This window comes from Colias croceus, chromosome 12 (genome assembly GCF_905220415.1).
Source record: "Colias croceus chromosome 12, ilColCroc2.1".
In the NCBI taxonomy this organism is placed as follows: domain Eukaryota; kingdom Metazoa; phylum Arthropoda; class Insecta; order Lepidoptera; family Pieridae; genus Colias; species Colias croceus.
In genome coordinates this window covers 5,441,287-5,464,744 of record NC_059548.1, presented here as the reverse complement: position 1 = coordinate 5,464,744, position 23,458 = coordinate 5,441,287, and the positions used below count along the sequence as shown (strand labels likewise).

Sequence of the window (23,458 nt, the reverse complement as noted above, 5' to 3'; positions counted from 1 at the left end):
AACGGAATTATATGTACGCCTACGCGCGGCCATTGACGAATTAGAAAAATGCCAGTGGCCATACTCGACGTTAATTTTTAAACTGTAATTAACTTAATTATAAACCTGTGACAGAACTACTAATATCTGGAGGGCTTTGAATGTTTACTGATATAAATTGTTACAAATTATCGGTATCGAAATTAGTTTTAAAATGTCATTTTCTTAGCTATTCATGACTAATTGTACGGTATGTATAATAGCAATAATTTTGTCTATTAACCAAAACAAAACAACAAAGCCGCTGAAGCTACGCTAATAAATCCAAAAAGATACGTAACTGTATATAAATTAAGCGTGCATCAATTACAATACTAACACAAACTAAAAGCCCAAAAACGAGTCGAGTATGGCACATTAATAAACTTAATAGACCCGGCTCTGCACGACATTATTCTATTTAGATAAACGTGTGAAAATTTCGTCGAGAAAATAGAAATGACGCGAGAAACGTAAAGCTTTACAATTTATTGCTTGAATAAATTAAACGAATAGCGCTATATAATATTTACAATGTTAGATGTCTTTTCAATTATGATTTTATTGTATTCAATAAATAACTCTCGTTAGTTTTATGTTGGTACACAAATAGATTTTAATCAAGTCGCAATTAATGACGTTCGATTTTTATGGATTGGCTTGGTGTTGCTGGCCGGAGGACAAGATTGGGAAGGCGAGAGCTTTTGTAATAAAACATAAGTAATTCATAGATATAAAGAGACAAGATACAATAGAGACGCTCAGAGTAGCGCGATAACAGCAGACGAGCTAAAACTCTCATACAAAATAAGTAAAGTGGAGATATTATAATATATTTTATTAGTATTAATATTGTGTTATTGTTTAAATTAACAATAAAAACAATGGCTTTTGAGAAATATCAAGTTAATGACGAAATAAAATCGACCACCATGTTAGTTTTAATGTTCATATTATTATGAGAATCATCAAATTATGCGTACGACTAACGGTGTAGAAATAATTCAGTGTAAGTTCCAAGGGAAATTGTTTAATTATCTTATCATCTATCTTATTATGCATTACGAACATTTCACAGTGAATTCTTGTTTGTTTTCCGGTGGTTAATTCAATATTAATACAGTTAAATTAATTTGAATAAAACTAACGTTAAAGTGATTGAAGACCTTACAGACAAAGTAACACTGCTGAGTACAGGGTAATTAATATGATACTTCCTTGTGTATTGATAAGGGCCATCCTTTCTTTATAATAATTATTAATTTGCATACATTGCACATTTTTGGTCCAACAGATAGACTAACATATCTATTACAACGTATTTATTTAAGAGATAGAAGTAGACATGTTTTAAAAAATTTTGATAGAACATGCGTATTTCCTGAGTCTCTAGGTATATTTCCATAGAATATAAAACACTAGAAACCTTGATTGACAGCTAGGAAAATATTTAAGATACGTTTTTTTAGTAATTGATCATTGTGGTCAAGATATTCGTTAAATAAACATTCGACACGGATAATTAACAAAATGTGAATATAATTTCGCGTTTTAAAATCTTTGTAACTTAATAGTTGTAACTTGTACCAAGTTAAATTAGTTAAAATATCAACCGTAAGAAAGTCACAATCCACCTTTCACAAGTATTTATTTTTAACTTTTTATCTATTACAGTAGACCATTTATGGACACCTATTACAAAACTCATTTGCGATTTCCTGTATTGATTCGATCAGTACGTCAATACTTTGAAGGGCTATAAATCGAAGTAACAAATGAAATAATGAAATAAGTTCCTCCATAACAGACCACCCAGGTTATGAAGTGAGCGCCGCGGCGTGGCACTAGTTCATTAGTGAGTTTCCATAATTATCATGGTGGTTCGTAATATGCTATTAATATTTATTAGAATTTGTATAACTCAACTTTTGGTTATCATAAAAATTGGAGTTTATTAGGTTGTGTTGGGACATATTTATAGTTACAACTTACAGTATTGTTTTATTTTTTCAATCTGCATAAATATTATAAATAATTAAGATAAAGAAATACATAAACTTCAATTTATTGTGTGTAAATTAGATAAAAATAATTATTTTCATTTCTAGATGCTTCTAGTAAGTACGGTCTACTATAGTTTACCTATAAGGTTTCAATATGACACACATTTGTTGTATTTGTTATATTTCTAAGCCAGAATATATATTATATCATATCGTCTGTAAAAAACAATCCTAAGCTATTCAAATGAAATTCGCTTACAAATTCTGTCTCTATAAATATGAATAGAATACTGCTTTAGACAATGAAAAGTTTACTAACCCATGCGGTAACATTATGTATTCGATTCGTGTACATTTGGTATACAATATTGATTATTCCTTAATCGATATTCAAAAATCTACGACAGCTACTCCGTGACTTTAATAAATCAGCAATTCCATCCTCTACCTAGTCTATAATGTTGTGTATGCTGATTGGAACAAACCAACAGGTATATCAGTTAACAGGTAATAAAACCTGCGCTGAAAGCATAACTTGTTATTTTTAAGGGCGAAGGAGTAAGGACTTAGGGCAAAACTATATACTTGACTTGCTACTTGCTTGCTTTGTTGTGCCAGCATGCATCAGACACTAATCTAAGCATAACTCTGCATTCTATGAATTCATGAGTATTCGTACTGATACTTATGCTCTGATTCGAGTCACACAAAAGCACACGCATAATTAAGCAAAACATCGTATATTTCAGTATGTTTTAGTTAAATGATATAGAACAAACGTATGATCGTGTACCCATTCGTGTGCGTCACGACACAACACAGAGCATCTGTGTGAACCAGCCGTTTTAAATAATGATCATCGTTTTTTAGACAAGGATAATTCACGCAGTAGCTATTACAGTCACGTTTAACATAGTTTATCCGAAGTATAAAGCTATAAGTAAACCGATGCCTTGGCAAGTACTCAGTCGCCTTCTGACGGCGTCGCATCTCGCATACATAACGACTGTTTATTAAGTGCATTGCGACATGTAACCACTTGTATTGATCTATTTGCAACGCATATTCAAGCTTGAGTTCTGTGGAGTTTTCCGATGCAATCAATGACTGTAAAACACGATAAATCTCTTTTTGTTTTAAAATGTCAATACAGTACATAGATATTTCTATATTTTTATTTTGATACAGGAGCTGATGATTACCTATTAAAGATCGATGTTGCTTATTTCATAAGGAAATTAAATTTTTAAAATACATCAATTTTGTTTCACCGATTATAATAATAAAAGCTATTATTAATATTTAGCGACGCGTGACGTCCGTCCTGTCCGATGATTGGATCACAAATGGCGCTTGCGCAGGCGCCACACTTCCGGCAATACAGGAAACTAGGTGCAACAGTCTGCAACTGCTACCGGTTATTTTAATTTTCATAAAATATCAATTACTGGTTCGCGTATTGTTTTATTTTGATAATTAATTGTACGTACACTTGTAATTAACATTATATTTACATTTATTGTTTGATTATGCTGCGGATTTGATATTTCCTGCTTTAATTCATTTAGTACATGAATCGATATTTATGTGGTTTGCTTGTACATACCTACATAATAGTATAGATTATATTCATGTTGTGCTAAAAGTTAAAACTGACTTAATAAAACTTGTTCAATAGTTGTTTCTTAAGTCTTATTTTCCAATATATTTGTAATAAACTTTGGTTATAGGTACATATTTATATTTCACACGTACTAAGTTATGTACAGTCTGGTTGTATTTTAAAATATCTAAAGTAGAAATGTAAGCGTACAAAATTAGTTCGTTAGTATTGTTATAAACTTATAAGTTATAACCTTCAACTCAAAATAATTCATATTATGTTCATAGTATAGGTACCTATGTTTATTCCTGTTTGGTTAAATATAAAACACAAGCCGGAGAAGCATATTTTGTTAAATTATTATTTCAAAGAACAATTTACGTAAGCAAGAACTGAAAACATACCATAAAACAGTGCCTGAAAAATTTTTGAGGAAAGCAAAAAACCATAACAGTTTTTATTTTTTATCTCTATATACTTTACGTACGGTCTATGTATTACACAAATATGTGTAGTGACTAGTGAAAACTTAGATAGGTACATGTGGATTTAGTATTTTCTAGGGTTTGATTTTACGCGAGTATTATACATTTAGAAAATAAAGACTTTTTAACGGATTTTAAACGCGATTTATTCATTATATTATTTTCCCGACGTTTCGAACACTTTACAGCGAGCGTGGTCACGGGGAGACTGATTTATTCATTATATTATTTTCCCGACGTTTCGAACACTTTACAGCGAGCGTGGTCACGGGGAGACTCCCCGTGATCACGTGACCACGCTCTCTGTAAAGTGTTCGAAACGTGGGGAAAATAATATAATGAATAAATCGCGTTTAAAATCCGTTAAAAAGTCTCTAATTTCTACATGTGGATTTAGTTTTAAATTTGGACAGTAACAGGCGTAAATAAATTCATTTATCTATTCAAGCAATGTCGGCGACGACAGTTGGCCATCATGTCTATCCCTGTGTCTATCGATAAAAACGTTAAAACATCTGTCACCTGAGACTTCGTGGGTCACGAATCACGACCCCAGCCCTATTTAGTATTAAAAAAACGTTTAAGAATAACAAACAAATCGAGTTTTTCTCTGTAAATTATAAAATTATCAAAAAAAAATTAAAAGGCTACAATAACTAAAAGCTCAAGCTGTATTGAGTTATGTTTAGCAATGTTCCAAAAATGATACACCCTTAATATTATCATTTATACGTAAATAAGTGTAATTATCTAGCAATTTGTGCCTAAAAATTATGATGTAAATTGTAAATACGGGCAGGTGTACAATCGCTCACCCCTAAACGATTCGCGACACATTGACGCCACCGTGTCCCTCAGAAAATATTGCTTCACGCCATTATGGGCTTTTTGTGTACACAATACAGGCGAGATAAGGGTGTAAATGTATACCGTGGTTGGGATAAGTGGCGCCACGTAATGTATTTAGGCGCCAGACAAATGTTTAACGAGACTAAAAAAATTTAACAACGCTAAATGCACACGCATTTTTTACTTCTGTAGAAATATAACAAGTATTTTTATTTTTTATATTAACTATGTGCTATTTTATTGAGCTTCCGTTAATTGTATAAAATAATTTTAGCGGGGAATAAATTACTTACACCCTGAATATTAGAAAGGAATGAAATCTGTCTGTAAAATCCCATCAATAAATATGACTTTTTTCGATAGTCGATCTGCGAGTTTCTTTTAAATAGGTAATTGATTCGTTTCGCGAATCGAATTTTTAATGATTAATAATATCGAATTCTTGCATTTCAATGGATGTGTTTTGCATACCTTCTAAAATTTCATTAAACGTAACTGTTTATTTTATTCAAAAGTGAGAATTCTTATACTTTTAAAGAAGCATTTCAAATAATTTGATGGTCAAGAATCAATTAAAGCTTCATAATAATTTAGAGAAATCAATTATATTATTTTATAGATATAGGATATCTACTCTATCATTTCAATTTTTAACTGGAATGCATTTACCTTTACCGGTCAATAATAATAGTAAAAATTACTGTTATTTCAAGTATCGTATTAGTATATAGGTAGGTAGGTAGGTACTTATTCTACACAAATAAGGCAGATAAATAGGCAATCTTAATGATAGCAAAAAAGCGAAATTCCTCATTGAAAGTCGGTTAAAAGGTCTGCAAAGCGCACAAGTGAAAGTTGAGTAATGGCTAGAACGAGACATGCAACAATGTGCAGGTAATTAGATTTAATGTAATGATAATTGCATCTTGCGTTCAGGAAGGAATTAATTAGAAACTCGCTAATTGACGCGCTTTTTGATGCTATCTTTATGGATTTAGTTTTAAGTTTTAGTCGTGTATTTAGTATTTACAAATTGATTTAAAAAGCAGGGAATGTATTGAGTTTAAACGGTTATGTGCAATCAATTAGAATTGTACGTTTGAACTGATAACAAAAACCTTTTGGGAGTTGGGCAGCTTTCTTTGCAGGATAAAATGTAGATTTCAAAAAAATCATTTGCTTGATGTCCCACACAATTTAAACCGTATTCATTTTTGAAAAAAAAAACTCTTCCATTGCTGTGTTTTCCTTCATTGAATGCTATACACGTGGTTGCCGATAAAGTAAAACTTTATCGTATAATATAATAATTTTATCGCTTCTAGCGCTTGTTTCATCACATATAATATTTATGATGGTAAATTTCTTAACAAAGTTGTATGAAGGTACTTGGGTATAATAAATCATACACTCATTTATACGAGTAAACTTTGCAATATAATTGGTACTATGATTTATGGCTTACGTTGAACTGCTAATTTTCGTACATGACACGTTAATTAAAGTACAGACAGCAAATTCAAAGTATGAAAATGTAATGTCAGCATAAAACTAGTTTAATACATAATATTTAAGAATCTATTTTTGAAAGGGATAATTGATATTATAAAATATGTGAAAGTAAATTGTTATTTTTAAATAGGTAGGTATGTACTGTAAGATTTTGTAATTTTTTTCATTAAATACGTAGTTTGTAAATAACATTCAAAATCCAACCAATCAGCCATCAGATTAAATATTATTTATTCTTAATTCAAACTATAAATTATACGCAAGTCATAGATAGTTAATATGGATAACGAGCCAAGGAGGTCGAGATTCATTTACGGAATCCCATGAATCCTGTGACGTCACTGGCGCCGGCTCCGGAGTCCGGGCTCCCGGCGCGTGTCGCACACATGTTGCATCGGATTATCAAATCCCCTTTCAGTTTGTGTCTCTATAAGTTTATAATATCTTCTATTTTATACCGCAAATATACGTTATAGTAATTTATAGAAAAGTTTAACTATTTTTTACACAATGTACAGGTAGGTAAGTACATTTAAACATTTATAAAACACGTATTGAATATGACACTGCGTAATATGAAGCAGCAATGTTAAACGGGTGCAAGTAACTACCTACTAACTGCATGTAAAATATCACGTTCCGGTATCGCTAATTACAATAATTATAGAAAAAATCTTGTACTTGCTCAAAATATGTCGCTTGTCCGATAGACCAATAAATGCCAATAACCCTTTAATAAAGATCCTTCTTTATATTCGTATGATAAAAGTTGTTGCGCTATAACCAAATAATTGCATCAAAAAATGTGTCATAGCGTCTCACTAATAAGTGTCGTTATAGCAATTACATTTATTCCTTGCATTAAAATAGGTGTGACGTTGTCGCGGCGCCAAGTCTGCGGTTTATCTGATCTCATTGATACTATATCTATTTTATGACGTCACACAATCAATCGATATTCTACGAATCTGGATATTTGTAAGTCGATGCTTTTCGCGGGTTGTTAATAATTACCTAGTAGCGGTTTGAATATAACAACAGTAGCTTGTGGTTGACTGGGATTTATTACTAAACCAAACATGTAGGTAAATAAAAAGAGTTCGTATGCTTTTAAAATAAATATATAAAATAAGAATAAAACGAATTTAAGATGGATGTATTTGTTTTGGAAATAATTCGACGACAAATTATCTTTAAAGCGGGCACTCTTTAAAGTTCTTTTGTTTTGTTATTACCGCCGAATCATACGCCCCCTGTTGAATATTGATAAACTATGACCGGACTTTATTCTGAATAGGTATTTTACAATACGGTTATCTTAAGTATTCTGAGCTTATCTTGTTATTTTTGGGACTCTTGACTCTGAATTTGTGATTATGTGTGTGATTTTGTGAAAAAGAAAATTTATTAACATCTGGTAGGTAGGTATAAAATTGCTGTTTTATACTGAATTTTTATTTTTTATTGTTCTCATCTTGAATGTTTTATCAAATTAGTCACTAGTTAGGTAATTAAAACTTATTCCCAATTCTTTAAGTTAAACAATAATTCTTTTTATGCATTAGCATTTTGTAGGTACAAGGGAATTTTCATAAATCCTTAACACCCATAAACCCATATCTTGAGTCGTTAAAAACAAAACTAGTAACGTTAGCAGGTACTAACTACCTAAGACTACCTAGGAAGGTAGGTACATAATCCAAAGAGAAAACAAAGCAGAGAGCAAGTGCTTCATAGATAATAATAATATGTAGGTACCTACTTAAAACGAAAGGGCCCGCATTGTTCAAATAGATTACCTACCTACCTGTCTATAGAAAGAATAGAAGACAACTGCCACGATAGTATCAATGTTAATATTAATATCATAATTAATAGGTAGAAGATGAAAGTTTAATACCTATACAGACTTATGATATAAGTACAAGGACTTATGATGAGACTTATAAGACTTATGATGTACCTAAGTAACAGTAGATACCTCAACGAAATGTATATTATGTATGGCTAGCTGTATTGAAGTAATAGGTACCTACCTATATTATGGAAGGTAGAGTGGAAAGATAAATAAGGGAGTTCCCAATTCAGTGTCAATTTCGATGGTTACAAAATAGGTATGTACCTATGTAGACTTAAAATTCCTAGCTTAGCAGAATCCAGATTATTTCTGAAGAATTGCAACAAAATGTGCGTATTATTAATTATACTAATTATTATTGAATTATAGTGTGTACGGAATAGCTAATAGATACCGTGAACTAGGATTAGTTTTCAAGCGTGGAGAGAACCTTAGTGGTAGTTAGTGGGTACAATACATTTTATAGCATATTTTATTCTTCTTTATACTTACTTTAATTTATGAAGAATATAATTAAGAGATTAGGATTTAAAATAGTAATAGTTAATTACTACGATCTACTACTAGAAGGAATAATATACAAAGATATACATAAGTATATGTATATTAAAAGAAGCCCTTAGCTCTTACCTGCCAATCCAAGATCCAACAATTCCGAAGACGCTTCGTTGCTATAAACTGCTGAGAGTTGATATAGAATTAGAACCAAACACAGGCTAAAATTAGCCATTGCCATAGCTACCTCAATTACAATCTATTACTAACAAACACTCTTTAAAATCACCATAACATTGTTTATTTTTTAGAATTAGTCCATCGTCAACACGCTGTTCAAATCCATATGGGTTTTCAGTACACTATTTAACAATTTTCCCGTGTGTCACAAAAAGCTTTAGATAAATAACTAACACGCGCTCATATTATTTTTGAACACAGCGACACAAGCTTCGCTGGCAACTGCTAAAAAGGCACTGACGTTTGTCGTTTATGTGGGAATGAAAGGGAACGAGCATGAGCGAGCTAGCGAATTACACACCGGTTGCTAGGGGTGTTGGAATATCGATACTAAATAGACAAAATAAATACACAATACTTAATAATGATAAGAATTTTGAATGATTACTTATTGTTAAGTGAATTACAATATTCAAATATCATATATATATTTTATAGACAACACTGAGGTACTTTGATTTTATTAGATGCGTAGACCTACCTATAGACCTACCTATAGATAGACCTACCTTCTTTATAACATAATATGTATTTACCTGCTTTTTATTTTTGTATATAATAATAATATATATAATATTATGTAGTGTTTTAATGATCACTTATTCTGTCTAATTCTTTCTCATTATTAGCAGCAGTACTATATTCCTGGTTTTAATTAATTTTTATTACTACATCGTCAAAAGATACAACACTACTACCGATGCAAGAGAGCTCATAGAATATTTACGCTATAATGCATTAGAATTGCAACCTTTTCCCTTTGACATACAGTTTGAGTTAGTTTAGTATTAATTTATTTTAGAGTCGAAAATTAGTGAAGCTCCCGCAGTTATGTTGATTGCATTCTTGTTTTTGTTGATTGTAGGTGGCTTTTCTTTCTTTTAGGAAGTTAAAAGCTATTGCCTATTATTATATATTATTTGTTTGAAAGCATGAAGTGGCGCCTTTTGCAATGAAAGTAAATTCTTGTAACATAAGTACCTAGATATTTTTTAATATGGTCCAGTAGATTATGCGTGAAAACCATACATGCATAGGTACCTACATACGTAATTACAAACCATACCTCTTTATAATAAGTATTTTTTTTGTGATGGGTGCTAGTATTATTGTTTTGCAAAATAAATCATCAGTAAGTAATTAATAGAATTAATAATTCATGATTATTTTTAAATGACCAAATAAGGACTAACTATTTATTGTCTAAACTCTAAATCAATTTAAATTTTCATCGTTCATTAAAAAAATGTTATATCAACATAAACCCTAAAAAGAAATCAATTGCAATTAGGTATATATGCCTTAAAAACGGCAATAAAAGAAAAACGAATTCGATTGAAACAGCGGCCGAATGGAACAGCGCACGCGTTTCGAAACTTAATGAGAAAAAAAAAGAAAAATAAAAGGAGCAAAGAATCCATCGCATACAGCCAGTCTTTGTTTCGGCCAGAATGCCAGAACCCTGTATATTAATGAGGTTTAAGGTGATGAATTAATTTTTCTAACATTTACGGCCCTTTTTAAACCTTCGTAATTTTTATATTATTAAAGTTGTCGTGATGAAAATTCTTGACAAGAAAGTTCAATAGTAACACAATACTTGTACCGTTTTAGAAACATGATTCCATGATATTTTCTCGATAGAAAAAAAATACAAAGTTCTCATTGTTATTTTTTTTAAATCTCTAGCATCTTCAAAATAACAAACGTAAAGTTACGACTTTTTGGATATTAACTATAAAATATACAACCTATACGTCTACCGTGTTAGAATTTTGAAATATGCGATGGTTTTGAAATAAACAAGAAATACTTGAAATTAGCGCGCGACCAGCCAATCTAGCGAGAGCCGTCCTGTACCTCCCTACCCCGATCGCTGCACGAGTCATTCCCGCTACGGCCGTCACACGGGGAACTTGTGTCGCTTGTCTTCGAGTCGCGCAATCGTAACAAAGGGTGACAACACGATAAGACAAATGGGGACAATAAAGAAAATAAGAAGAAGAAACATAAAGGTTGGAGGAAAAAGAATGCTTACAATTGGAACAAATTAATGAAGTAAGTTGGTTTTATTTTAAATTTGATGATATTTGTATTATAGACGATGTTTGATATGTACCCCTGTTTTAAGTACATAACGAATGTGTAAGATTTTTTAATTTATAGCATAAATAATCTTTTCAGAAATCCGGAATCCAGAAGGAAAATAAACCCACTAATTGTTCACAATGTGAACCTTCGTAAGCACCTTCATTCAGTCAAAAATTTATGTTATCAACGCTCTACTGGTTTTATCGCATGATTCCATTTTTAGCAAAAAGCAACAAAGTGCAAAGAAATAAAAAATCATGGTGAACTTAGTGGAAGTATGGTGGACGTAATATGGAACAGGAGCTCATTGGAGTAGTATTATATTTAAAAAAAAATACGAAAAAAATTCAAGAATTACATTTCTTAGTAGGTGGTAGATACGTATGTTGTATAAAGAATTTGATGTTGATATTTATTTCATTTTTACTTACTACACCTGTGCGGGAAATTGCTTAGTACTAAAACAGGTTTATATTCATATTTACATAGTAATGTGAAAGTTTTTCGAAAAATTTTGTGTATATGAGTTCCTGGGTGATCTGGAAACACAATTGGGCCCGGAAGGTGGCGCTGCAGTCACTCCTCCTAATCACATGAACCGATTTGGATGAATATTTGTGTGCACATTTCATTGTTGTGGGATGATTGGTTGATTCGTTTTCACATTAGCTAAAATTATGTATTTTTGTTGTTAGAAAGTAAACTTAATTTAATGTTTATAATACATTATTATTGGTATAAATAAGCCAGTATTCGTCTCACATTGCTGTACCTGCCTACCTACCCTACCAGGGCCTAACTTTGCTCTGGCTATTTTATTTTGATTATTTGTTGAATAATTACCATTATAATAGAGTGCAAAAAATAAATACTTGCGTGAATATATTTTGTCTGTTTTTTTTAAATAATTATTTTATATAAAAAAATATCATTCCGACCGCGGCTTTGCCCGCGTGGAATTAGGTTATACCGTGAATCCTGTTTTATCCCACAGGAGTGTTCAGTCCAATTAAATATATGTATAACAATATTATAGCTGTATGACGACTCCATACATGTTTGTCCCGAGTCGGCCAGCGGCAGCGCGGCGAGTTTGCAAGAATGACTTCGCGCACGCCCGCGTTCGCGATAGCGAGCTATTAGACTCCGCCCAGCAAGCAGTGGATTTTTTTTTTGTGTATCGTCTTAATGACTTAAACATGATCGTAATACGTATAACGTGTATTTATTGGTACCTACAACCTTTAAGAATTTACCTACTTAATTAATGGCGGTTGGTTTTTAGCTTAACGTTGTTTTCTTAATTAAATGTAATGTTAGTATCTTATTATAAACTAGCTTCCGCCCGCAGCTTCGCCCGCTTTGTCTAAAACCTAATAAATTATATACTAAAACCTTCCTCTTGAATCAACTTATCTATAATCCGTTGCGTAGTTTTAAAGATTTAAGCATACAAAGGGACAGAGAAAGCGACTTTGTTTTTACACTAGATAGGTATGTAGTGATAGTGATTCTGTGATTGATACCTAAATGTTCATTATACGATCTTATGATACTTATAAGTTTGACTCAAAATGAAGATGAGAAAATAAAAAAAAAGGAATTTCAAAACTTCTTTTACAACATTTTTAAAAACGACCTACCTAGTACATAATTTTGACATTTAGGAAAGTTGCATCTGTTATTTCCACTTTCCAGACTATTCGTTATGTAATAAAGTTATTTAGTGATCTGTGGTATTATTATTATAAGTATAGTATTGTATTATCTGTATTAGTAAAAAAAATTATAAATACATTTCAATGCAGGGTACCTGTAAATACAACTTAAATATTTTAATGTAAATATTATGTAGTTACCTATACATGTATACCTATACTATGTATTACATACTTATATTTTTTAAAAACATTAAATTTTTGCTATAAATACAAAAACTAATATTTAATTAAACATATTTGGAAGAATTATGAAGTATTTTGGTCACAATAGAGCTATGGCGCCAAGACAGCTAATCTATAAAAGAACTAGAAACGGTAAATAATAAATCGGTACTTAAATATTGTTTTGGCTAAATACTCATTTTTTGAGAGAGTGCCTTTCTTTGTACCACGGTGACTCGTTTTGGGAACGAAACAAAGGAATTTTTGAAATTCTCATTGTAAAGCTTAATTATACGGGAGAAATTCTAAGAAAGGAACCTTTTCAATGGCGACGCCACTAGATCAGCGGTTTGAAAAGTGTTTTTTTTATGATTTCATTCTTATAAGTACAAACAAGTTTTGACTCGAATAGTCTGGTAGGTAAGTAACTGATTGAGCTAACGCCAAGTTATTATATTTTTCTTAAGGAACTGGCTGAAATAGTGTAATATTCACATGTTATTTTATGTAAAATAATTAACAATATTCTATTTGTATGAAACTTAACAATTTTCGTATAGAAAGCTTCATTAGTTACCTATGTACATCTAATTATCTAGATATGCCTTCATCACCTTTACCTATAGTATGCTGTAGTTCCAAGTTCCAATCCATATTGTTATTATGTTACCTAATAAGTAGATAAACAAAAATGTATTAATTCGACTTCGTGCAAACATTGCACAGATAATAACAAAATAGCTTATTAAGGCATCATTAAGACAATCAAAATAGATAAAAACTGCACGTATATCGTTATCATAACGAATTCTCTTTAAATACATAATCTATAGTTATCTAGTACCGTTAAAGATTCCTTTAATTATATTGTTCTATCGCTTATCTTACAAATCGCTCGTTCAATGGCCACAAACCGGCCGGCGCCTGCATATCAGATTATAAGGGCTGAACAAACAATAGCTTTGGATTTATGTCCTAATAACTGGGTGGCTTTTAAGTGTTTCATTTGAATTTTTAATTATTTTAGATGTAATGAGTAATAGTCTGAGAATTTGGAAATCATTACTTTAACGACAAAGAGGCAAGAGCCCTATCTATATACCTATATATCTTACCTATCTAGGTACCTAGGTATCTTACCTAATTTACGATTTTGTACCGTAATGATGTAAGTAACTACCTATAATAATCTATGAACGTGTATATTATGTATATTTAATTTTTTTTTGTTAGATAATAACTGCGGTTAATATTCTACTACCACTGATAATTTACAGACATGATTCATGAAATGCAAATGACATAGAACATAATATAACATAATATCTTTAAATAATGTAAATTATCGTATTTTTTCCGTAAAAGTCAATGAATACTAGTAACTAATTATTATTATTTCAATTTTTGTTCATACAGAGACGTCCTTCATACTTTATTTTTTAAAGAAAATCAAGGCTTGGAATGCCCTCCTGCAGACGCCAAATCTTTATAAGTACTTATTCCTTTTCTAAATGCATATAATTTATTTCCAATTTTCTACACGAGTATAGTTAATATACCTATCACCAGCTATTAATCCATACTAATATTATAAATGCGAAAGTAACTCTGTCTGTCTGTCTGTTACCTACTCAATCACGCCTAAACTACTGAACTTTCATGAAAATATTTGGTATGGAGATATTTTGATACCCGAGAAAGGACATAGGCTACTTTTTGTCCCGGGAAAATGACGCAATCCCGGAAATCCCACGGGAACGGGAACTATGCACGTTTTGCTACTGCGCGGGCGAAGCCGCGGGCGGAAACCTAGTAGAGCTACATATACTACCCCGCTTCTTGAATGCTGAACGTAGATATAAAAAATCATATACCTAGATTTCAAGTTGAGTTAATTGAGTCGTTTATAAACTTTGAATATAATAATGATTTCAAATATGTAATAAGTACATATTTTCAAATATTATAATATTAAATAATATTATGTGACATGTAAATTTTGTAGTTAATTTTAAAAAATCACAATATTTTTGATCGTAGCGTCATCTGTTGATTATACGTGAAAACTTGTGGAACTAGTATTTCATTCAGTGCTTTATTAGTGTCTCGATTTTACGGTAGATGGCGCGGTTATCAAAAATTAATACTTCGTTATTTTACCATGAGATGGCAGCTTTTGACTTTACGTTATAATTACATGTCGTGGAACTTAATTATAATAATTTAATAATTAATAAAAAGAACTAGCACACACTGTACCTAGGTGTCTTTAATTTAACATATTAATTTTAAATATGTAAATATAAGGTATAACAAATAAGATTTTTAAGGATTTTTTAAGAAGTGTAAGACAGGATGTTTATTACAGACATTATTTTCAAATATGTATTACGAATTTAAATTTTCATGTGCGTCAGTTGCTGGTTTAATTCTTCTCGGCGGTCCTTTTCTGGTTGTTGGTCGGGGCGTTGTTGTAGTGGTAGTTGTAGTTGTTGTTGTTGTTGGTGGCGGTGTTGTTGTTGTTGTTGTCGTCGTCGTTGTTGTTGTTGTTGGTGGTGGTGTTGTTGTTGTAGTTGTTGTCGGTGGCGGTGTTGTTGTTGTTGTTGTGGTTGTCGTTGTTGGTGGTGCTGTGGTTGTTGTTGTTGTTGTTGGTGGTGGTGTTGTTGTTGTTGTAGTTGGTGGTGGCGTTGTTGTTGTCGTCGTACTTGTTGTTGTTGTATCAGGTGGAGGCGGAGGAGGTGGAGGAGGAGGTGGTGGAGGAGGTGGTGGAGGAGGTGGAGGAGTTGTAGTAGTAGTAGTAGTAGTAGTAGTTGTTGTTGTTGTTGTTGTTGGTGGCTCTGTGGTTGTTGTAGTCGTAGTTGTTGCTTCTGTTGTTGTTGTAGTTGGAGCTGGTTTGAAATATAACTTTTGTTTCACCACTTTCTTTGTAGTTCCACCAAGCATGACCTTCATGATGCTTAAAGGCATCCAGTGACCAGGCATATCTGCTTCTACTGGGTTTGCTATGAATATTAACGTGTCGTTTTGTGGGTCTGGCCATTTTGCAGATAGTGGTTTGATTATTGTTATAAAGAATAGTGTGTTTACAATTATTCTAGTTGTAGACACTGTAACAATAAATCGATTTTATTCAGATGATTATAATATTATTTAGGTAGGTAGTGATTTAGCTTCCAAAATCGATATGACTTACAATTATTTAACTATGCACTTTTTAGTATATATTGTATAGTTACTAATATTTAAAATTTATAAAAGATTTGTCGAGCTTATTTAAAGCTCTTGTGATTTGTATTGTGAGATAAGGTTTAGTTTGAAATAAAATGAACCGAATGATGAATAATCAATAATAACTACCTAGGTAATAAATATCATAGGTTAAGCTTGAAGTAGGTATACAACAGAATAAAATTAAGAAATTTATCAAAAACATACTTTGTTTGTTCGATCAGATCTCCTATTTTCCCTTTTGAATATTTTTTCTTTCATGTTTTTGTGGTTATCAACATTGGTCGTACGTATTTCAGAGAACAATAATTAAATGCACAGAAATTTATTATCAATGCAAGGATAAAAAATTAAATTGACCGTAACTTTTATTGCGTGAAATATGAAGAAATAAAAATTAAAAATATACTTACACGTTTACATGAATTGTATAATAATAGGTATAAAAATAATATACTTCTTGGCTACAAATAAACATATAATCTTATATGAAAATTATAACTCGTAGCAGATTAATCAATTTGGTACTAAATACTAATTATGTGCCTAATCACTAATTACTTAGGTATCATAAGCTATTTCTGTTCTATAATATTATTTATTATCTACGCGTCTCTATATTCATAGGGAGATAAATTTTAGAAATTACGAAGATATAATATAATCAAAGGATAATTAATTTGTTTCAATTTGATTAAAAGATACAACAGAACGAAGCTTTTGTCAATTTTTATTAACTAATAAAGAATGAGTGAAAACATATGAAGAACGTCACTGATAAGTGCGATAAGCGACCTACTTCAGCACCATCTTTGAGTTGAATGTTGTTGAAAAGCTCTCAAAAGTTTTGTATTTTATTTTTTTGTAAATTCGTAGAAACAGCAGTCATAATATTATCTCTGACTTCATGCTAAAATTCTATAGTGTAGAGATTCATGTCTTTTGTCCCTACGTAAATATATATTATATTTGTTTTTGCATATAGGTACAAAAAAGGTAAATAAAACACATTATAGCGACATAAATTTACTAGAAAACTATAGAATAAATAACAACAATTAAATTATTCAGTCTTAAAATCACCGGTCGAAAACGGTAGCACTGCCCAATGGGAAATCTATTTCGCTGAGTTCAGCAAAGTTTTCTTCCACGGGTGGGAAAACGCAGTCGAGGTCTACGTACAGTTGATTCTGTACGGTTAGTCTATCTACTATTTGTGTGAACGTTGGTCGTATGTTTGGGTCGTCGGACCAGCATTCGGTCATGAGTTGGTACAGTCTTTGGGATGCTCTGGCTGGCTTTGGAAGACGACCGCCCGTGGTTAGGTATGTGGGCAGCTCTTGATTGCTCAGTTCAGAGTATGGGAATCCACCTGAAATATAGTTTAGTAAATAATCTGTTTCGATCAAATTTCTTACTGTTTTGAATGATATACAAGAGTGCAGTGGAAGCGGGAATCAAAACTATTTAGTCGGTAGACTAAAACAAAAAAAAGAGCGTGTGTGCCGAGCACTCATAAGTGAAACTTCTTTGCCAAGATTCAAAGATACCAAAATCGTATCCTTACTCCACGACGTGACGGTATTGCCTTGACGCGATCTTGAAATTTTACTCTCAACGCGCCTAAAGAAGTTTCACCTAAAAAATAATATAAAATTATTAAGATAATATAACTACGAACAATAATAGTTATGTATCGTTGTCAATTTCAACGTAAGTTCTTTCAGCATTATATTTTATCCCTTTGTTTATTTCTATTACACGTGAGACTCGAAGGATCCTGCCTGTTCAAATATTTTTATATCTATTTGGAAGTGTAAATAATGTACGCCTGAATATACGAGACTGGATATAAAATAAAGGTTTTTGATCAATACGAATTCAGTCATATGAGGAGACATATTTGTATCTACACAAAAATGATGCTTATGAAAAACGAATTCAAATAGTAAGTCCTAAGTTGTGATGTGTAAACTGAATATTGATACGTGTCTTTATTTTCAACTTTAAAGTTGTTGAAAAGTTAAACGTTCTATGATTGAAGTGTTGTGGAGTTATCGTCAACATGTTGCTGGTAACACTAGAGTTGATAACGTCAGCTTGTAAAGCTCATACCCCAAAATCTTACCAAAAGTAGCAATTTCCCATAGCAATACTGCAAATGCCCAAACATCAGTGGCACTGCTATACTGCGAGGTGAATATAGCTTCTGGAGCCAGCCACCGGAGAGGAACTGGTCTGGAGCGAGTGTGGACATAGATGCCAGACCTGGAGAGTCCAAAGTCCGCGACTTTTAGCACCCCAGCTCCATCCATTAGGATGTTCCGCGCTGCAAGGTCTCTGGAAGTTCAAGTAAAAGGTTTTAGATATATAAAGTTTTGGATATGTCGTAAGAGCGTAGTATGGGATTGAGTCGTTTTTATCAATAAAAAACTCAAAAAATAACTCTTACGTTTGGTACTTTGGTAATAAAAAAATAATTTAATTCAGCGCAGATTTATTAGCGATGCAACTTTAACCGGAAAGAAAGTATTGTAGCTTCATAATAAATACACTATTCGTAATATAACTTATTTATTTACATAAGTAAGATTTCAGCTAGGATTACAATCTGCAAAAGATTCATCAATTTAATAAGCCACAACAGTAATACATATCTAATATCTATATATTTAAGAAAAGAAAAAAAATATTGTATAATAATTATTTGTCATTGATCTCTAGGATAAAACATCTAAGCCAAGAAATTGATGTCGCATAATTTTTTTTCTTTCATTACGAATTTACCTTAATTTAAATATTATCCCTAAAAAATCCTTGTCACAATTTTAATGAGATACCAAAGGTTGTTTTAATTAGGCACAGGGAATAATTTTCCCATTATCGTGTTAAAACAGAAGTTTACACATCAGGGCAAAATATTAATTTAAATGATGAAGGTATTTTTCAGAACGTGGTTTTAAAAAGTTTTAATTTTTACGCTTTGTTACTGAAACAAGCAATAAGATCTCTAATGATTAATTAAAATATGTTTTCGTGTTTTCACAGAACCGCTCAAGCGTTTTAGTAACAAAATATACCTATGTTTTAAAATTTATCTCTATATTCGTCTACCTGAACAATTAACGTTTTCTTTCTGGATTACGTTTTAGGTAAGTATATCCTTATTAATGTATGAAATAAATAATATCTACTTTTACTGGTAATTGGTATATAGTTTATGTTAAAGCAAGAGTTATGGTTCCTAGCAAAACATCTTATAAAGTTTGCTAAAAGTAATTATAAATCTAAGACATAAATAAAGGATTTGTGCTAAATCAAATAAACTAAACAATTTTGACTACAATGGAATATGAAACAATGTGTTTCGAATTTGCTTTCGGAAACTTGGTTCTGTTTATTTAAGGAACATTCTATAGGTATTAATGTTTAACGAAGGTCAAAACAATAGTTATTGTTAATTTATTTACGAAGCTCTCTTTAGGCATTAATAAAGCCCCACTTGCATATTGTATAAAATGTAAAACATTCATACGATTATTGCGAAACCGTATACTGAATATTAAAACAATTTAACACAATACAAAATATACATTGTACGTATAATAATATAGTGTATGTATAGAATATAATATTTTATACTTATTTTATAAAGACATCAAGTTTGTACCTGCAGGGTAGATTTTTTTCATCTTAGTTTTTTTTATATTTTTAACTCTACCTCGCAGTTTCAGGAGCGTATCCTCCACCGTTTTCAACCCTTTGTATTTTCAACAAAACTGTTTTAACACAGGTAAACAGAATTTCGCATTTAAAATATATAATACGTATATGAGACGTATGGATGGGTAAATGTATATTATGTAGGCTACTTATTTTAAATTATTACACTTATTTTGTTTCACAAATAATATAAAAGGTAGGTACCGTTTGATCTTCAGGCTTAAAGTTACCAGGGGAATAGAATTCGATAGGAAGTTACGAAACCACAATCAGGTCAGCTGAGAGTAATTTAATGGCGACTTATTGAAGCCCTTGAAATATCGAATAAGAAATAAACAATGAATTCAATTTTAGAAGTCGAGCCCTTTGTTCCTGTATTGCTTCAGGGTAGCGATGTTTATTCCACTGGCGTTTTATTTATATTTATATTATATTTACATGTCCAAGAGCCTCCAGGCAAGTGACCCTCAAAAAAACCCGTAACTTGAAATGATTTCCTTATTATAATGAAATGAATAATTCAAATATATTTTGTATATACGATGAAATCTTTGTCATTTTATATGAAATCAAAAAGTTGAATTTACTGCAACCAATGAAACTTCGTTTTCTTTTGATTATATAAAACAAATACAATATTGACCAAACTTAACCTTTCAGTACCGTGTTTATTCACATAAACATAATATAAGCAAATGAAATGTTCATTTTAATTATAAGGTTTAACGTTTAAAATTCGTACCTACACTAAACCTGATGATTTCCGGAGAATTAAGGTAACTTTTGCAGTATCTGATTTTTAATATCTACATGAAATAACTACTAAGTACCTACTATATAGGAAAAGATGTTAAAGATTTCCAAGTCAGTATTTAATAGGTCTTTATCTTTCAGGCTAGGCTCTTGCCGCTAGAGCCTAGGGGGCCTGAAAGATTGCTAGAGTCTAGCGAATAAAGAGTATCCAGTGACACAAAATATACAGAATACCTATACCTTATAATTGATCTTTTATTATTTTAATTAATTAATTAATTTAATTTCAAAGAAATCTAATGTAAGAGAATAAAACCGAAAAAAAAGAAGAAAACGAATCTAAAAATAATAGCGATATTATGTAGGTATATTTTTAAGTATATAGTTTTATTAAAAACTTAGCAATATTTGCAAAAAAAGCTGCCTGTGAGAGAAAGACTAAGACTATGTCACGAATGCAGAGATAGAGACAAAGATTGAGATGGATTATAATAATATCAATTATGGCGATAACTTAATTTTTTTGTCGTCTAGACATCTGCCTACTAATCAATAGCCTTGTACCTTGTACCTAATCAAATTTCATAGAATTAAATAAAAAAATTACTGAAAAAAGTTTGAAGACCGACACTCTGCGTGTGAATTGTAAAGTTTTACATTAAACAATTAATATTAATTGTCTCACCACCTCCTGACACCCCAATAACTTATTTTCAATTTTTCTCTAGAACGTTGGGCATAAAGTTGTTACCATGGTAACGGTTGCTTAGTAACCCTCAACAACTGTTCATTCGGGCGTTGTCTTTGTTCATAAGTAAAACCGAACGGTCGGTGAATTTATTTTATGAATAAAATTAATCCTAGAGAGGCTCATTTATTGATAATTTGCTGAGATTTGTATAGTATAATATTATGTTTCATTGCATAATTTGCATGGCTAATAAATAAACTGTAGGAAAAGGCCTACGATAAATATATTAAATATTGACCTACTTTGCGGGCTCTTAATATTTCCAATATAATATTTTAATTATATTAATTTCATAGCAAATACGCAAAAAAAATATATTGCTATAACATTTCTCGCAGGCGTTATTAAATTTAATTTACAGCATTGGAATATGAAGCTTTTATATTGTATGTTATGCCACAACAATCATTATGTTATTCGAATAACATCGAGTTGTGCATAATTAAACCGCTGGGAGCGAGTAAGGACGTTCCCTGTTGCCCGGGTGAGGCTGTTGACATGATTTCCTAGAAAATATCCCCGTTTTCCTGGTAAATGTTACGAGCTATATACTATGTACTTGTAATTTGTGTGCTATTGTTCAAATTAAATGTAAATCTATCTTTTAACATATTTATAGGTTGTTTATTGATAGTTATGTTCTACATTTTTTATTCATTACTATTATTATTTCAATAAAATTGAAAGACGCTCCATTATGGGGATAGCCAAATATGGGTTTTCATATCACGATGTTTTATATTTCTCATTCGTTTTTCATTGTATGATGTAAAAAAGAATAAAAAAGGTCTATTTTTGGAGCTAAAGCCGGTTCAACGAATCAATATCTTGTTCATGGAGAGAGATAGCGCGACTCGAAAACGGATTGTTTTGATGAGACCTTAATATTTTATGTGAATGACATAAATTAAATAAAAATATTGGTAGCCCGGTATAATGTTCGATATTTATTTTTATTACTTTTTGGCATCGTCCACGTTTATTTTAGATATGACCGTCCTTTTTTGGCATATTTCGTGTTCGTAAACTTTTAACATTTTTATAACATAAAAATACTGTTTTGACAGGAAATAAACAAGAAAGTAGAGAGTATAGTTATAGACCATTAAATATTAATTATTGATTTAATTTTATCCTTGTACATAACATATTGCGTTTTTAAATACAGAAATTAGGTTTTGCGTATAACTGGCATTTAAGCATTCATAGAAAAATCTCTTGTAATGTTTTAGGCTCTATCATTCAACATAATTAATAATATATTATAATTCCATAGACCATAGGTCATACTAATTGTATATGTCGTGGTCATATCGTAGATTTGATCATTTCATGATATGACTGGCCATTTCACGAAATGGTCGCATATCGTGAAATGGCCAACATAGTTTGATCAGATCGTTAAATCGTCAACGTTTCACGATTTGGTCATCCACATTTGGCCAGATCGTATAAAATATAAAGAGTCCATAAAATATTAAAAAAATTCAGAATAACTATATTCTAAAAACTTGTTTAATGTCATTTAAGTTAGTGCCGCGGCAGCGGCCGGCAAATGCCAGAAGCGAATCGTTTTTGCAATAGAAAACAGTTTGGTTAGGTTAGGTTAGACTTTGATAAACAACGCACGAGCCGAGCGAGCAAAGCGAGCGTGCCGCGGCAGCGGCCGGCGAGTGCCAGAAGCGGATCGCTTTTTAAAAAACAAACAATTATAATAATATAGTAGTAGTTTCTTAAATTATTTTATTTAAGTCGCATTTTTTCTTAAATACATATAAGATATCCACATTTTCCATAGTACTCGTACCTCTTCGTCGTAAATTCTTTGCTATGACTTTCTTCATAATATTGTTCTTAAACGAATTATGAAGTTTTTAACTGCGAATAATTTAATTTTCGCCAGCGGCCGCCATCTTATCACATAAACACAGAGCTTGCAGCGCCTCTACCAACGATTAATGTAACT

The 23,458-nt window shown here is 31.4% G+C and overlaps 3 protein-coding genes and 1 long non-coding RNA gene across 6 annotated transcripts in view; 1 reads left to right on the top strand and 3 right to left on the bottom strand.

The window, feature by feature from the left end:
* LOC123696097 (BMP and activin membrane-bound inhibitor homolog) overlaps nt 1–9,298 on the bottom strand; it is a 63,594-nt gene extending 54,296 nt beyond the window's left edge. For both annotated transcript variants that reach the window (XM_045642110.1, XM_045642111.1), the window contains exon 1: nt 8,959–9,298. In XM_045642110.1, coding sequence (XP_045498066.1) covers nt 8,959–9,064 — 106 coding nt within the window. In that variant the 5' untranslated portion in view covers nt 9,065–9,298. The remainder of the gene's footprint in view (nt 1–8,958) is intronic.
* A 1,634-nt stretch (nt 9,299–10,932) lies between these two features.
* Nucleotides 10,933–11,303, top strand: LOC123696444. The gene is made up of 2 exons (XR_006752076.1): nt 10,933–11,121; nt 11,248–11,303. It is a non-coding gene; the product is annotated as an uncharacterized LOC123696444 (long non-coding RNA).
* A 4,101-nt stretch (nt 11,304–15,404) lies between these two features.
* Nucleotides 15,405–15,800, bottom strand: LOC123696225 (integumentary mucin C.1-like; the record flags this gene model as incomplete). Its single annotated transcript, XM_045642296.1, has 1 exon — nt 15,405–15,800. A coding segment is annotated over one exon (375 nt), but the record flags the coding sequence as incomplete, so codon positions are not given.
* Nucleotides 15,801–17,278: 1,478 nt separating this feature from the next.
* LOC123696009 (tyrosine-protein kinase receptor TYRO3-like) overlaps nt 17,279–23,458 on the bottom strand; it is a 119,448-nt gene continuing 113,268 nt past the window's right edge. For both annotated transcript variants that reach the window (XM_045641986.1, XM_045641985.1), the window contains exons 13-14: nt 18,394–18,605; nt 17,279–17,637 (exon numbers count right to left, since the gene is read on the bottom strand). In XM_045641986.1, coding sequence (XP_045497942.1) covers nt 17,345–17,637; nt 18,394–18,605 — 505 coding nt within the window. In that variant the 3' untranslated portion in view covers nt 17,279–17,344. The remainder of the gene's footprint in view (nt 17,638–18,393; nt 18,606–23,458) is intronic.